Source organism: Benincasa hispida, chromosome 6, assembly GCF_009727055.1.
Source record: "Benincasa hispida cultivar B227 chromosome 6, ASM972705v1, whole genome shotgun sequence".
Taxonomy (NCBI): domain Eukaryota; kingdom Viridiplantae; phylum Streptophyta; class Magnoliopsida; order Cucurbitales; family Cucurbitaceae; genus Benincasa; species Benincasa hispida.
Genome location: NC_052354.1, coordinates 898128 through 912035, shown reverse-complemented (window position 1 = coordinate 912035; position 13908 = coordinate 898128). Strand labels below are relative to the sequence as shown.

General features: G+C 35.5%; 1 protein-coding gene and 1 long non-coding RNA gene across 3 annotated transcripts; both read right to left on the bottom strand.

Annotated features, from left to right (window-relative positions):
- Positions 1–6555: 6555 nt before the first annotated feature.
- On the bottom strand, positions 6556–7877 carry LOC120079854 (F-box/LRR-repeat protein At3g26922-like). Its single transcript, XM_039034286.1, has 3 exons — positions 6954–7877; positions 6705–6836; positions 6556–6588 (listed from the first exon to the last, which is right to left on the bottom strand). Exons 1-3 carry the CDS (start codon positions 7875–7877, stop codon positions 6556–6558), a joined length of 1089 nt encoding a protein of 362 aa, XP_038890214.1.
- Positions 7878–9046: 1169 nt separating this feature from the next.
- On the bottom strand, positions 9047–11191 carry LOC120080349. 2 transcript variants are annotated; one of them, XR_005482483.1, is made up of 4 exons: positions 10857–11191; positions 10626–10731; positions 9579–9698; positions 9050–9109 (listed from the first exon to the last, which is right to left on the bottom strand). It is a non-coding gene; the product is annotated as an uncharacterized LOC120080349 (long non-coding RNA). The 2 variants fall into 2 exon arrangements; XR_005482482.1 differs by lacking the exon at positions 9579–9698 and having other exon boundaries at positions 9047–9109.
- Positions 11192–13908: the final 2717 nt, after the last annotated feature.

Genomic DNA, 13908 nt, shown 5'->3' with positions numbered 1-13908 from the left:
AAGATATAGAAACTTAAAGATAAGCTCTGTTTGCCAACCTGCATCGCATGCATCCTAGAGATAGGTTATGATATTATGTGGTCGCCTTATTTGTGTGTGTGTCATTTTGTCATTGCATAGATAAGAATAGAGGCTTATGTGTAGGTCCTATAGACTTATCGCATATATCGCATGCGTTCTAGTACTAAAAGCCGTAGCATCTGCGTCGAGAGATTGTTTGCTATTGTATGTGTGTTGCATGATCGCATAACATGAACGCATCCTAGGAAGTCTTAGCCAAACTCCTTCTCAACCCGTTCACCGCATACTCATCGCATCTTCTGTATTATCAACTCTTTTTGTAACTCCGTCGCATTTGTTTATTTTATTACCGTAAACAACAACCAAAAACAATTATTTGGGTTACCGGTTACCGCGCAGTCTTCTTGAAAATTACTACCACATATCGTTTTTCCAAGTCCTTGAGTTCGACCCTAGACTTACCAAGAAACTCAGTGGGGTTTATACTTGGATTCCACTGAGAAAACTTGTTGCTCAACGTAATTCCATCACCGCATTTCATTCTATATTTTCAACTCATAAAATAACGCGTCACATCCTCATCTTCATTTTCATGTTCAGACTTTTCTTCTTCATTCAAACGGGTTCATCATCGGATTCAGTGAGGTCTTCTTCTTCCGGATATTTCATGGCTCTAATAATATCAAACCTGAGCTTCTGTCCATTCACGCTCAGTGTGATCTCTCCTTTGTACACATCAATCTGAGCACGACCAGTGGATAAAAATGATCGCCCCAGTATGATAGGTACATCCTTGACCGCTTCATAATCTAGGATGATGAAGTCTGCTGATAAGATAAATTTGTCAATCGTGACCAAGACATCCTTCACCTTCTCTTCTGGATGCACAAGGGACCTGTCAGCTAACTAGAGAGTAGCCGTCGTGGGCACCAGCTGCCCCACATTCTGCTGTTTGAAAATTGAAAGATGCATTATGTTGATGCTGGCCTCGAGATTGTAAAGCACTTGACCAATATATAACTCTCCGATTGAGCAGGGTATTATGAAACTTCCAGGGTCATGCATTTTCGGTAGAATTATGGATTTTGAACTTTGCGTCAATGCACCGTTGCGAACTTACCAGTGCTTCTTTTCTTCGTCACCATGTTCTTCAGAAACTTCGCATACTTTGGCATCTGTTCAATCGCTTTAGTGAAAGGAATGTTAATATGCAACTGTTTCAGCATGTCTATGAAGCGTTGATACTGCACTTCATCATTTTTCTTCTTTTTAAGTCTCTGAGGGAATGATGGAAGCTGTATTTTCACGGTTCCCTGTTCTTTCGGCTTTAAATTGGATGCAATCTCTGGTTCCATCGTCTCCTGTTCTTCTGTTTCTTCTTGAGTCAATAGGGTCTGTGGTTCTATCGCAATTAGAGCAGTTTTGCTTGGCGTCTTCTTCTCCTCCGCCACTGTCTTTCCGCTTTGTAAAATCACAACTTGACATTGCTCTTTTCCCGTACCCCCTAGGTTACGCGGAAGCTTAGTTCAACTCGATAGTGCCCCTTACGGTCAACTCTTGAGTTCGCCTGCAATCTGTCCTATTTCAATTTCAAGATTGTGGATAGACATCACTTGATTCTAAAGCACTGTTTCATTCTTTTCAATATATTGCTTCAGCAAGCTCTCCAAGGATGAAGATTACGGTGCCTGCGAACTACTAGCTTGATTTTGCATTTGATTGTTTGTTCGCAGGAAAAATCCTAGTGGCCTTTCTTTCTGCACCATTGGTTGAAAATTTTGTTGTTGATTTTTCCACGCAAAGTTAGGGTGGTTTCTCCACCCAAGGTTGTACGTATTGGAAAATGGATTATTCTTGAAATAAACAGACTGTGGGTTCCTCGGACACTTTTCATTGGATGGCCTTCACCGCAAGTGGCACAACTTGCGCTCGCTTGGTCGATTGCGTTGACTTACCCCCTTTGCATTCCTGGGCTACTGATTGCGATTCCTTGTATCAAATTTATCATCGCAGTCATTTGGTTTTGCAGGGATGCGATGGCCCCATTATTTGCGTCACTGTCTTTAGTTCTCAGTCTTTGATTGTTTTCTTTCTAGTCTTCGTGATTTTTCGAAATGCGATCAAGTATGTTATTAGCTTCATCGTATGTTTTGTCAAGCAGACCTCCAGTTGCTGCCGCATTGGCATCAGTCTGTGATGCAGGGTTCAAATCATGATAGAAAATTTCTATCTGTAAACAATCTGGTAAGCCATTATGCAGGCAATCTCTTACTAACCTTTTAAACTTTGCCCAGGTGTCACTGAGCGATTCGTCAATATCCTATTTAAAATTAGTGATCAAATTCCATCTTCTGGCGTTCTCCATCGGGGGGAAGTACTTGTTCATGAACTTCTCCACTACCTATTTCCATGATGTAATCTCCCCTGGTTCGAGAGAATAAGCCAATTTCCGTACCTGGTCACACAACGAAAATGGAAATAGTGTTAATCGAACCTCCTCAGTGGAGATGTTTGGGAACACAAACGTATAGCAGATCTCAATAAAACTCCGGAGATGGGCATGCGGATCCTCGCCACGCCTACCATCAAACATTTCGATAGTTTGAATCATCTGTAGCATCACAGGTTTCATCTCGAATCTCGAATCCGTCTAAGGCTGGCCTCATGATTCCTGGCGAGAAATCATAAAGGTTGGGCGACACATAGTCCTGGATGGGCCTATTGCAGTCGTTCGCCAAGAGGATGGGATTCCCCATGATATTATTTACATTTGATGCTCTATCTTCTGGTTGCTCTGCCATATTGGGATGTTTCTCTTATTGTCACTGACGGTTGTTTCTTCTTCTTCTTCGGAAAGTTCTCTCAATCTTTGGGTCGTAGTTGGGCTGAGGATTTTGTCCTTCGCTCATACGATGCCCGCTTCTTCCCTTACCTAAGGATAGGCAGTGCACAGAGATTGAAAGTCTGCAAAGAAAATAAAAAAGTTACCGTTAGCACAATGTATTGCCATAGTTCCCCGACAACGGTGCCAAAAACTTGATGCGTGGTTAATTCGATGGAATAGTGGTATAAATTGCAATGGTGGTGTATGTGTTGTGTATGCAAGTTTTCTTAGCAAGATCCAAGTATAAACCCTACTAAGTTGCTTGGTAAGCCCAAGATCAAACACAGAGACTATGGAAACAGTATGCGATGGTGATTTCTGATAACTTTGCGATGACAAATAAAACAATGTGTTGGTTGGTATGTTTGTTTAATGTATAAATTCTATGCGGTGAAATTGAGAAAAAAGTCAATAACAACGAAAGTACAATGAGTATGCAAGGGAATGGGTTGAGAAGGGATTTAGCTAACACTTTCTAAGATTGCGTTAATGTTATGCGATCATGCTACATATATACAACAAGTAATCTCTCAATGCAAATGTTATAGCTCCTAGTTTTAGGACGCATGTGATGTATGCAATGATGTCTATAGGACTTATGTCTAAGCCTCTACTCTTGTCTATGCGATGATGAATGACAGACATATACACAAGACGACTGCATACTACCATAACCTATTTATAGGGTGCATGCGATGCATGTTAGCAAACAGAACTTATCTCTTAGCCATTATCTCTTATGTGAATCTAATCTTGCTTTCTCAAGTCTAGATTCTAACCTAACTCTCTTAAATCTAGGTTCTTTCTTTAGACTCTCTCTCGAGTAGCTCTAAAGGGTGATGGATGCATATATAAGATAAGATGATCGTGTAAAATGAAGATCTTAGATCATGCTAGCTAAGTGTTTCTCAACCCATTCAGAAGTTTAATTACTCATGCGTAATGTGAAGAGAGTGAACAGATATAGAAATGTAGGTTCCATTCTATAAGTGAAATCAAGATACAGAACGACAATAGGGAATAAAGATAGGGCACCTGGTAGCAATTTCTTACTTCTCAAAGTTTTTACATTGTTTTTCTCTACTCTGCTGAAAGAATATTCTTGCTTTCGTGAGATTCGACCCTCTCTCCGTTCTCAACGCTTGTCAGTACTCTCTCGAGCTGACCAGGAACGATCTTCCAGCGTCTTCTCTCTTCTCTCGCCCCTTCCTTCTAAGTGTAAGAAAACTATGAACAAAGGCTAACTATCTTCTGTATGGTGAACTCTCTATATGGCTCAGCTGGAATAGAATCGAACTGAACTCCTTTAACGAAAGTGACCTTTGAGATTTATAGAGCTTCAGGGTGAAGTCTGTCTGATGCACCGAATAATTGTCATCGAAAAATTGAATGTACTTGCTACAGTGTGTCGTTAACAGCTTGTCAACTAAATTCGGATTCAACTATCATCAGCTTTCTGTCCCATCGTGATTTATTAAACTTTCACCATGATGCGTCAACTCTATGCAGCCACCTTCTTGAGCAGTTCTTCGCGAACGCATACGATTGCATAGCCTTACAATCGCAATATTCTAAACTAAATGCTTTTGGACACAATTTTATATATTTTTACCGTCGCAACCTTTCATTATTTTATATCTTTGCACTGTAATAACGTACATTTATGCTCGTTATCAACCACCCAACAAAGAATTGCTTCAAGTTAAGTACACTTAACTTTAGAGTTCTTATGATTGAGACACCGAAAAGAAAAGTGCACCTTGTTAGTATAGATTGTAATTTTTAATTCTTTTAAGCCTTCGTTAACCATGGGATCTTCTCATTTGGATGTGATATTAATTCATTCATGTACCTCTCCTAAACTCGAGTTATTACATATAAAATTTTGCACGTGAAATTAGCCATTGTTGGCCATGGTTTTATGATGAAAATCAGGAGTGTAAACAAAAAGGTTTTTCAAGGGAGAGCATATTGAGAGATAAACACATTCGATTTATTATAAAAACTGCAGTTGAAAAGACATTGGCTAAAATCCTAGGGGAATAGAAGAGTGAAAAAGTAAAGACATCTCAACTTCAACTATATGATGGGTTAAGATATATAGGGACATGATTTTTATGAAAAAAATCCTTCGGAGTCAAAAAAGAAATGCAATGCAGAGAAGAATTACAAAACTCACCACCAAACTCTGAACGAACTTTTTTGAGTTTTAAGAAAGAAGATTTTCCAAAAATGACATAAATTTACATATAATGGCATTGACGTCAAATTTGTAAGCAAGAGGAAAATTATCAATAAAACTAACATAATAGCGATATTCATTAGATGAAATGATAGAAGATGGTCCCTATACGTCGCTGTGAACAAGTTCAAGTAGAAAATGATCGAGGAAAAGATAATTTAGACATTTTTGCTTTTAAACAACTAATGCATTCACAAGTAGAAATAGAAGAAGGCATAGAAAGACTAAGACGAGTTGAGCAGAGAAGTTTTGGAGCAGAATGTCCAAAAATGTCATAGAGAACACTCTTGTTTTGTAAGAAAATCGTAATTTTAGGGGTGCATACTGGAATTAGGTAGGATGGATGAATTGAGAAATTGATAGAGGTCGTCGATACCTTCACCAGTGTATAATGTGCAAGTATCAAAGATAAAAATACAATTATTATTAAGATAAAATTTGCGAAGAGATAAGGGATTAGCAACAAGGTGAGGAGCATGAAGAATTTTAGAAAGAGTAAAGGTATGAGAACGAGTAGAAAGTTTACTATTACCCACCGTGACAGATGTTGAATAAATTGAGATATGCCACCTTGTTTGTCATATGAACGTTACGATAGCCAGAAATTATTAAAATTGTCAGAAAAGGATTGAGAATTCATAGAGTTTACCATCATAGTTGCAAATTGAGATGGTGGATGACGATCTTGTTAGGTAAAATTCATGGGATTGTAGCAATCAAGAGCGACAAATTTGACAAAATTTTGGCTGTCAGAACCGTTGGATCCATCATACCGGAATCCTGACCTGTTGAGGAAAAGAAACTGCGCCTGCGTTTAAATGACGAAGTGGGCCATTAAATGGTTCGGACGCTCGTCGGTTAAAAAGCTGACCTAGGCCATTTCATTGAGAGGAACCCGAGCTGCGTGGATCAAAGGAACCTGCGCCTACATTATTAAACTGGCCTGATCCATTTCGAATTGTAGTTTGAAAGGGCATTGAATTCAACCGGAAGTCCATTCAAGGTATGCACTAAAATATCTTCTTCAAGAGAAACACAGACTGCAGCAAGCTTGTCAACAAGTTCTTTAACATGACTAGTAAATTTTTCGAATGGTTTCAAATGGAGATTTTTTAATAGTATATAGAGCGGATCGTTTGAAGAATAACAACCAAAAGAAAAAGTACCTTATATTCAAATGACAAATCATTCTGTGTGCTTGTATCCTAATCCAAAACTATGATTGTGAAGATGTAAACACGAGAGGAGAAGCCATGAGTTAGTTCTTATGCCATGTAGGGCCATAGTTCAAAATAAATATTAAAACATATATAACTGTAAGTAGAAAATTGGCACCAAAAGAAAGCGTAAAAAAATTAAAGGACATGCTCCATGGCAACCCATTCGACAACGTCTCAATAAAAAAGAATCATCCCATGCAGTTCTTTATATCCTCCTTATCCTGAAAAATCATGTGAAATATGTAACAATTACAAGACAAAAATTGAATTGAGCTATTTAGTTAGATGCTCTTTCATATCATAGAACAAAAAGAAAAATAATACATGGTTTAATTACCTCATTGAGAACAACAAAGGTCTTCAATTTGGGGGCTTTTAGTAAATGCTCCAATAGTAAGCCGGACTCCTTTGTTTTCAACCTCAAATGACTCATATTATGAAAAAATAGTTCATCATACAACGAAATGACCTTGTAAAACAAACAAGTTCAAAGTTAATTAAGAAAGAATCACTGAAAAAGACCAACAAGTGGAGATCAAACGCTTATGTAAATGGGTGAAGTAAATTTAATATTATATCAATATACCAGTGTTGCCTTCAAAGGTAATGTGAATGACCTTGCATTATGAAACACACTAAGCAACTCTCTGAAATTTGATTTTAACTTTTGTGTTTGTGAGCCAACCCTTTCAAAAATAGAGTCTTTAAGTTGTATATCTACTTTGTGTATGCACGAAAATTCAGAATCAGACTTGACAATAGGCAACACATTGATGAAATTGACAGTTTCAAGAGTTGGTGTAAACAATTCAACTTCCGGAAAAGTTAATTCCATACGGGGAGAAGCACATAATTTCAAGTTCTTAAGTTTAGGAGCAGAAATAGTAGAACTCTCAAAAAGATAGTCGACCAAAACCAAAGATTCCAAATTTGGACAGCCAGGGAACATTGTAATTCCTTTGTAATTTGCCTCCTTATCCCGTTCATACCAATCACATTCGATCTCTAAAATTTTCAAGGATGGTATGGCCAAGACTCCCCAGTCATGCACAAACGCACATACCATCTTCAATCCAATGAGTGATGAACATACGGAAAAACAATAATTCCAGTCATAAATACCAATAGTATCGTAAGTATTGATGCAAAGTTGTTGGACATTGCGGGATCCAGCATAGCATATCAAGAATTCAACTAAAACCAATTCATCTTCGTTTTGAGAGGTAGTGTAGGTGAGTTTATGAATGTTAGTGGTGCAGTGTTTTGATAAAACTCGGAAGATGAAGTACTTGAACGATTTTTCTTTGGCTTCATCGTCGTTATCTTTGAATGATGATAATGAGGAGGAGTAAGAGTTGTAATCAAAGTTGAGAGTGGGGATATGAGTCCAAAGGGTTTTCCACCGTTTAGAGAGAACACAAGTTTGGACAACGCATTTTGTGTTCAAGGTAGAGAGAATGTGATGAAGAAGAACATCTGGAAGAAGGCTAATTCTGTCTTCCATCATCATCATCTTCTTCTTCTTCTTCAAGTTCGACATAGCTAAAGAAGGCAAATCACACTCCAAAAGAAAGAATGAAATAATTAATGCCGGTGGCAGCTGCAATAATTTAAAGCTTCTTCAGTTCAGATCAATAAAATAGACACGAAACTTGAAACATGGCATGCAGAGCCGCCAACATGGGTTGACGACAATGACAACACACTGATTTGTACAGTTGGAATGCAGAAATCGAAGAGACAAGGATGGCAGCCCAAAAGCCTTTTGTATTTTCTATATCTTTGCACTGATACAGAGGAGGATGATTTATATCCTTTGTACAAGAACCCTTGGGGTTTTTGATTTACACAATTAATAAAAGAATAAAGAATTAATATGTTCACACAATCTTCCAAGTGTCAGCTATCCAAAGGGCCTGGAGTAACCGAAAATAGATTCGCTAAATAGCCTTTTCTTTCTCTTTTAATATTCTTCAATTCCTTTTGGACTGATGATGTGGTGGAGTCTTGCTTAAATGTCTTAATGCTGCTACTTGATTGGTCTTTGCATTCTTTTATTCTAACATGTGCTAATAGTATTTTTTCCTTTTTCTTTTTCAATCAGTCATATATCTAATCAACAACGTAAGTTTGCTGGCATTTCAATTAATTTAAAATTAAATACCAAGGCAAATGTATTAGAAACCATGAAAAAAAAAAAAGAAAAAAAAAACTACCATTATCGTTGTAAATTTTCTTACATACCATTGCCATTGTATGGAGGTACGTTTGTCCATTCATAAATTTTAATAAAAATTAGTATAAACGTAATATGATTTCATTGATAGATTAATCGCAATAGGCTACAATCACAAATATAAAAGGGTGTTTGATGCACGATAAAAACAGAGAGTTGAGTTGGTAATTATTGTCTGTGTTTGGTGTAACGACCCGATTCCCTATAACTTAAGTTAGACCGTTACTAAATACATGCATGCATGTAACTCAAAACGACACTCGGTAATTTCAAAAGACTTCCATTAAATTCAAATACTAAAACAATAGTAATGTACCCATAAATCATAAAAAATAATAAATAAATCTGAAAAACGATTCTTAAAAGTAAGTTTTAAACATCAAAATTAAAAATTAAGAGAAACGTGAAAAGAACTTTAAATCTCATGATGCGGAAGCATAAAAACTAGTCCTAGTGGCTCGATCATGAATTCCGCTTGTCCATCGCCGGTGCATCCCTATCCTTACCTGAAACAAAAACATGAGAAATTGTGAGTATAAAATACTCAGTAAGTAACCCATTACTAGGGTCAGGCTAGGCATCTATGTCCTCTAGATGCCTACCTCTAGTGGAATATATAAATTGATCTAGTTCTCATGAGACTCATACATGCATGAAAAACTTATTTCTATCCTACTATAATTAAGTATGTCCACTACCTCCAGTAAGTCCCGTAGGACTCGCAACCTCTAGTGAATTTCGAAGGAAACACAATCTCTTACATACACATGGTTATGCATACACCTCTTTTGTATACACATAACCCACTTAATGTGTACCTCTTTCATACACATGGTTATGCATACACCTCTTTTGTATACACATAACCCACTTAATGTGTACCTCTTTCATACACATGGTTACGTATACACCTCTTTTGTATACACATAACCTACTAAACATGTACCTCTTTCGTACATCTAGTTATGTATATACCTCTTTTGTACACTTCAGTACCCTCTGAGTATGTATCACTTTCATACGCACCAATCCTAGTACATCTCTTTCATGTACTAGCATCTTTAGACGTGCATCACTTTCAGGCAGCCACATAGTCTAGAAAGGAAAAGAGATTGCATCAACTTCATATTCATATAACATTCACTTAATCATGAATCCTCTAAAATCTCCTGATCAAAGTCAGACTAGTTAATCTCAACATACGTAATTAATCTAGTATTAATAGATCTACTCTAGTACATCACTTTCACGCACTAACTCATGTAACAATCAAACATTTGAAATTTCATAATACATCATATAACTTACGCACTTTTATAATAAATCACATAAACAAGTACATCAACAAAATGCTCCAACTTTCACCTAACTTTAAGACATTTCCGTAGTGGTGTCACTTAACTCATAATTTAGGGTTATGCCCAATCGTCCTTTTAATATATATTTCATAAAAATCTAAATCATGCTCATACATTAACGTGTTTCGTCATATTATCACATGCTCATATATTTTTTCTAAACAGTCTATTAAATCTCATAACAGTCAAAATTATCCTTGTAACTAGTCTTACAATCCTCAACATATGGAATCACATACCATCTCATACTAGCATTCAAGTGTCTATGTACACAGATCTCATACCAGAACATACATTGGTCATACTATACTATCAGTCCATCATGCTGTCATTCTGTCAGTCCATCATGTTGTTATTCTGTCATATCATTCATTTATCATATTGGCATATATCTAATGTCAGGTTTATCATACTGGCATATATCTAATGTTGGCTTGTGGGTAGTTCCAGTAGTAAGATTATTTACTTCAGACTTAAGCCCAAGATAACTAACAAGTTTATCTTCTCCTTAGAATGGAATAATCTTGGATCAAAGTTCCAAAGCTGAAGTTTAAGTTGAACTCGCTTCCAAACTTTGTAAACAAGACTAACCTAAACCCATTATTAAGGTTCCAAGTCCAAATTTTACAGCAAAACAAAAAGGTTTTGAAACTTCCAAACTTACCAATGTTAAACCAAAATATTGTTACCCAAGATGTGGTTTGAAATCCAAATCACTTGAACCCATCCAAATCAACACATCGCAGAGTCACCTGATACTGAACCAGAATCTGTTGGACAAATGACGGATGACACCAACATGTGATGAATATTAACCACTTGAAGCCAAAACTCAATGGATAACAAAGATCTTCAAGAAAAACCATGGAAATTCACCTAAAGTGACCAATCTTACACAAATCTTGAGAATCTGGCGAGAGCAAGACAACGGTAGTGGCGGCGCCAAGACGCTGGCTTAGATCTTGGACGGCGACGGACAGGGTCTGCCGTCAGCAGAGTGCGAATGACTGGGGCGACGACGCTTCGACGGAGACGGCTTTAGATCTGGCGAATGTGGCTGACGCGGATAAGAACCCGCGATAGTTGCTAGGCGAAATCCTCGACGGGTGTGGCACGCGGAGGAGCGGCTGGGCAAAGGATGGTTTCGGACACATATCTGACCGGCTGGGCCAGGTCGGCGGCGGGAGGAAAGAAATTAGGGAGGCTGCGCACGATCTGTGAGGAAGAAAAGGAAATGTGGGTTTTTTTTAAATAATAATAATAATAATAATAAAACAAAAAATAAGTATAATTACATTTAATTTCTTAGCTTTTTACTATTAAATTCCTTAAAAGAAAATTAATTTCTGCCATTAATTTTCAAATTGAATAATTTCACGTTAACAATTAAATTCTCGCATTTATACTTGAAGTCCAAAATTCTAAAAATGCCCTCAACTAATAACAATTACTAAAATTCCAAATAATAAAGTTACTGAAATTACATCATTACTAAAAAAAAATGTGTGGGGTGTTACATTGGTGGGCAGAGTTGAATTGAATTGGAAAGTCTGTATTAGATGTAGAGTTGAGTTGAGTTAGATATCTAATGCAGATTTTGTAAATGAGATTTTTTTTTTTTTTTTTTGCTTAGTTGATTAAATTTTCAACTATATACCTATTTTCTAAGCCCTTTTATGACATAAATTGAAAAAACTCTATTTTTTTTTTCAATTTGTAAAACGTAAAAGATTATTTTCAACGATTCTTTTAAAAAACCATAAAACTCTAATTCATTTCAATTTGTAAAATATACCATCAAAATACATGTCAATTGCAACTTAATTACTTATGAATTGGTATATTATATGTATGTATATTGAATCTTGCTAATTTAACGTTATTATAAAAAAAAAAAAAAATTAACATGTTGTACACATTGTCGTTTATCATCCCACAAATGAAGTCTATTATAGTTGCAATAGTTGTAATACATTATCATTTGCTAACTAGTCCGTTAGGGACAACCATAATTGGTCCAGTATGGACTTCATTGTAATAACATAATAGAAGTTGAAATAGAGTATAAGAATAAACCCTAGTTATAAACATGCAAGTCAAAAAGATGTCTAAAATGAAGGGAAGCTAAATTAGAAAAAAAAAATCCGACGAAGTCTAAAGCCAACAACAATAAAAAAATCAAACATGTAAGGACAAATTGGTATATGAGGGAATCCAAACGAGAACGTACAAAGCTTAAGCTAGAAACCAAATATTCGAAAAGATTTTAAATCTAAAAAAAGTTAAGATCTACCAAAAAATTGTTCATATCTACTAATGAAAATAGTTAGATCTACCCAAAAAAAAAAATAGTTAGATCTATAAAAAAAAAAAAAATAGTTATATCTACTTAAAAAATAGAACAACAAAAAAAAAAGTTAAATCTACCAAAAAAAATCGTTCATATCTACTAAATCTATAAAAATAGTCTTACATAGAAAACCCAAGAAGAGAAATGCAACGTTCAATAAGAAAATGCAAATATATAATGAATTCTGAGGAGAATACAACCCATACGAACTAGAGAGAGAAAGAAGAGACGAGATGAAGAAAGACAAACCAAACGGTGAAAGAAAAGAGAAGATGAAAAAAGAGAGAGGTGAGTAATGAAAACGCGTGATGAGAAGAGAGAGAGAAAAGTGGCAAAGTAATTAAAATGCATGGAAAAAAGGGTGTAAAATGGGGAGAGATAGGGATAGAGTAAAACGGTGGGTTATTTTCTTTTAAACGGACAAAAAACACTGGGTGGAATTTTTAAGTCCATTCAACCCAACTCTGTTGGGCTATCAAACAACTCCTAAGTAATTTGATTGTTTTTTTATCATGTTTACATATAATAAGGAATATGTCACATTTACCGTTGTCATTATGATCCATAATTTTTATATTGGTAACAATTATAATATTTGTAGCAATAAAAAAAGTAATACTAACGCAATATGATTGATCACCTACCTCTCTTCAATCAGATTGTGTTTTTTTAAAAAAAAATTACAAACCTAAGAGTGGACCTCATATTTCATTACGATTACACAACATGAACAAACAACATTATGAATTGTGGTCATTTTTCATATTATGATTGATTTATTACATTCCCGAATAAATATGGTCTCGCTGTAAAAACTAAAAAGAATGAGTTCAGTGGTAATAAAATAATCTTTGAGAGTGTTTATTAACATGTAATGAAAATAAATTGAATCAAGTCTTGCTCCAGCTACAGTGAGGGATAACAGTCTTCATAAACCACTAATAGCACAATGAGGGAAAAACCACTACTAGTTTAGCAATTCGCTGTCAATAAGACACCTATTACTTTTCCTAAACATAAAAATACAATCTACCACTACCACTACCACATTTATTGAACCAAATACGATTGAACAACATTGAATTCTGTAAGGCCTTGCTATGAACTCAAATAAAGTTTATATTAAGTTAACATGTACTTTAAAAAAAATTCCAACTTTCAAACTATCCACTATTGTAAAAAAAAATGTTTAACCACAATAGTTATAATCTAATCAACTATTAATTCACTATTAGCCCTAAAAAGCAACACTTTGAGTAACTCAATTCATATAGTTTTTTTCCTAGTTTAGTATAATATAAAAATTCAAACTACATAATTATAAGTCATTAATACATTCATATGTCAAGTGCTACATGGTTCAATTTATAAGTTATTTCCATAGTTAATAGCAAAAAAAAAAAAAAAAATGTACCATATATTTATTAAGAGATGAAACGTATTGTGTAGAATAATGGGTTAAATACTATTTTAGTCTCTATACTTATAGTTTTTGTTCATTTTGGTTCCTGTTTGCTTTGGTCCCTAACTTTCAATATTGGTTCTTTTTTGTCCCTGTATTTTAAAAAATGTTCACTTTGATCACTGTACTTTAAAT

Excerpts from the sequence above, each read along its gene's own strand:
- LOC120079854 (XM_039034286.1), bottom strand. The coding sequence starts at position 7,877 with ATGATGATGGAAGACAGAATTAGCCTTCTTCCAGATGTTCTTCTTCAT. Across the intron at positions 6,837-6,953 it reads TACCTTTGAAGGCAACACTG|GTCATTTCGTTGTATGATGA; the intron begins GTATATTGATAT and ends TTGTTTTACAAG. Across the intron at positions 6,589-6,704 it reads CCTTTGTTGTTCTCAATGAG|GATAAGGAGGATATAAAGAA; the intron begins GTAATTAAACCA and ends ATGATTTTTCAG.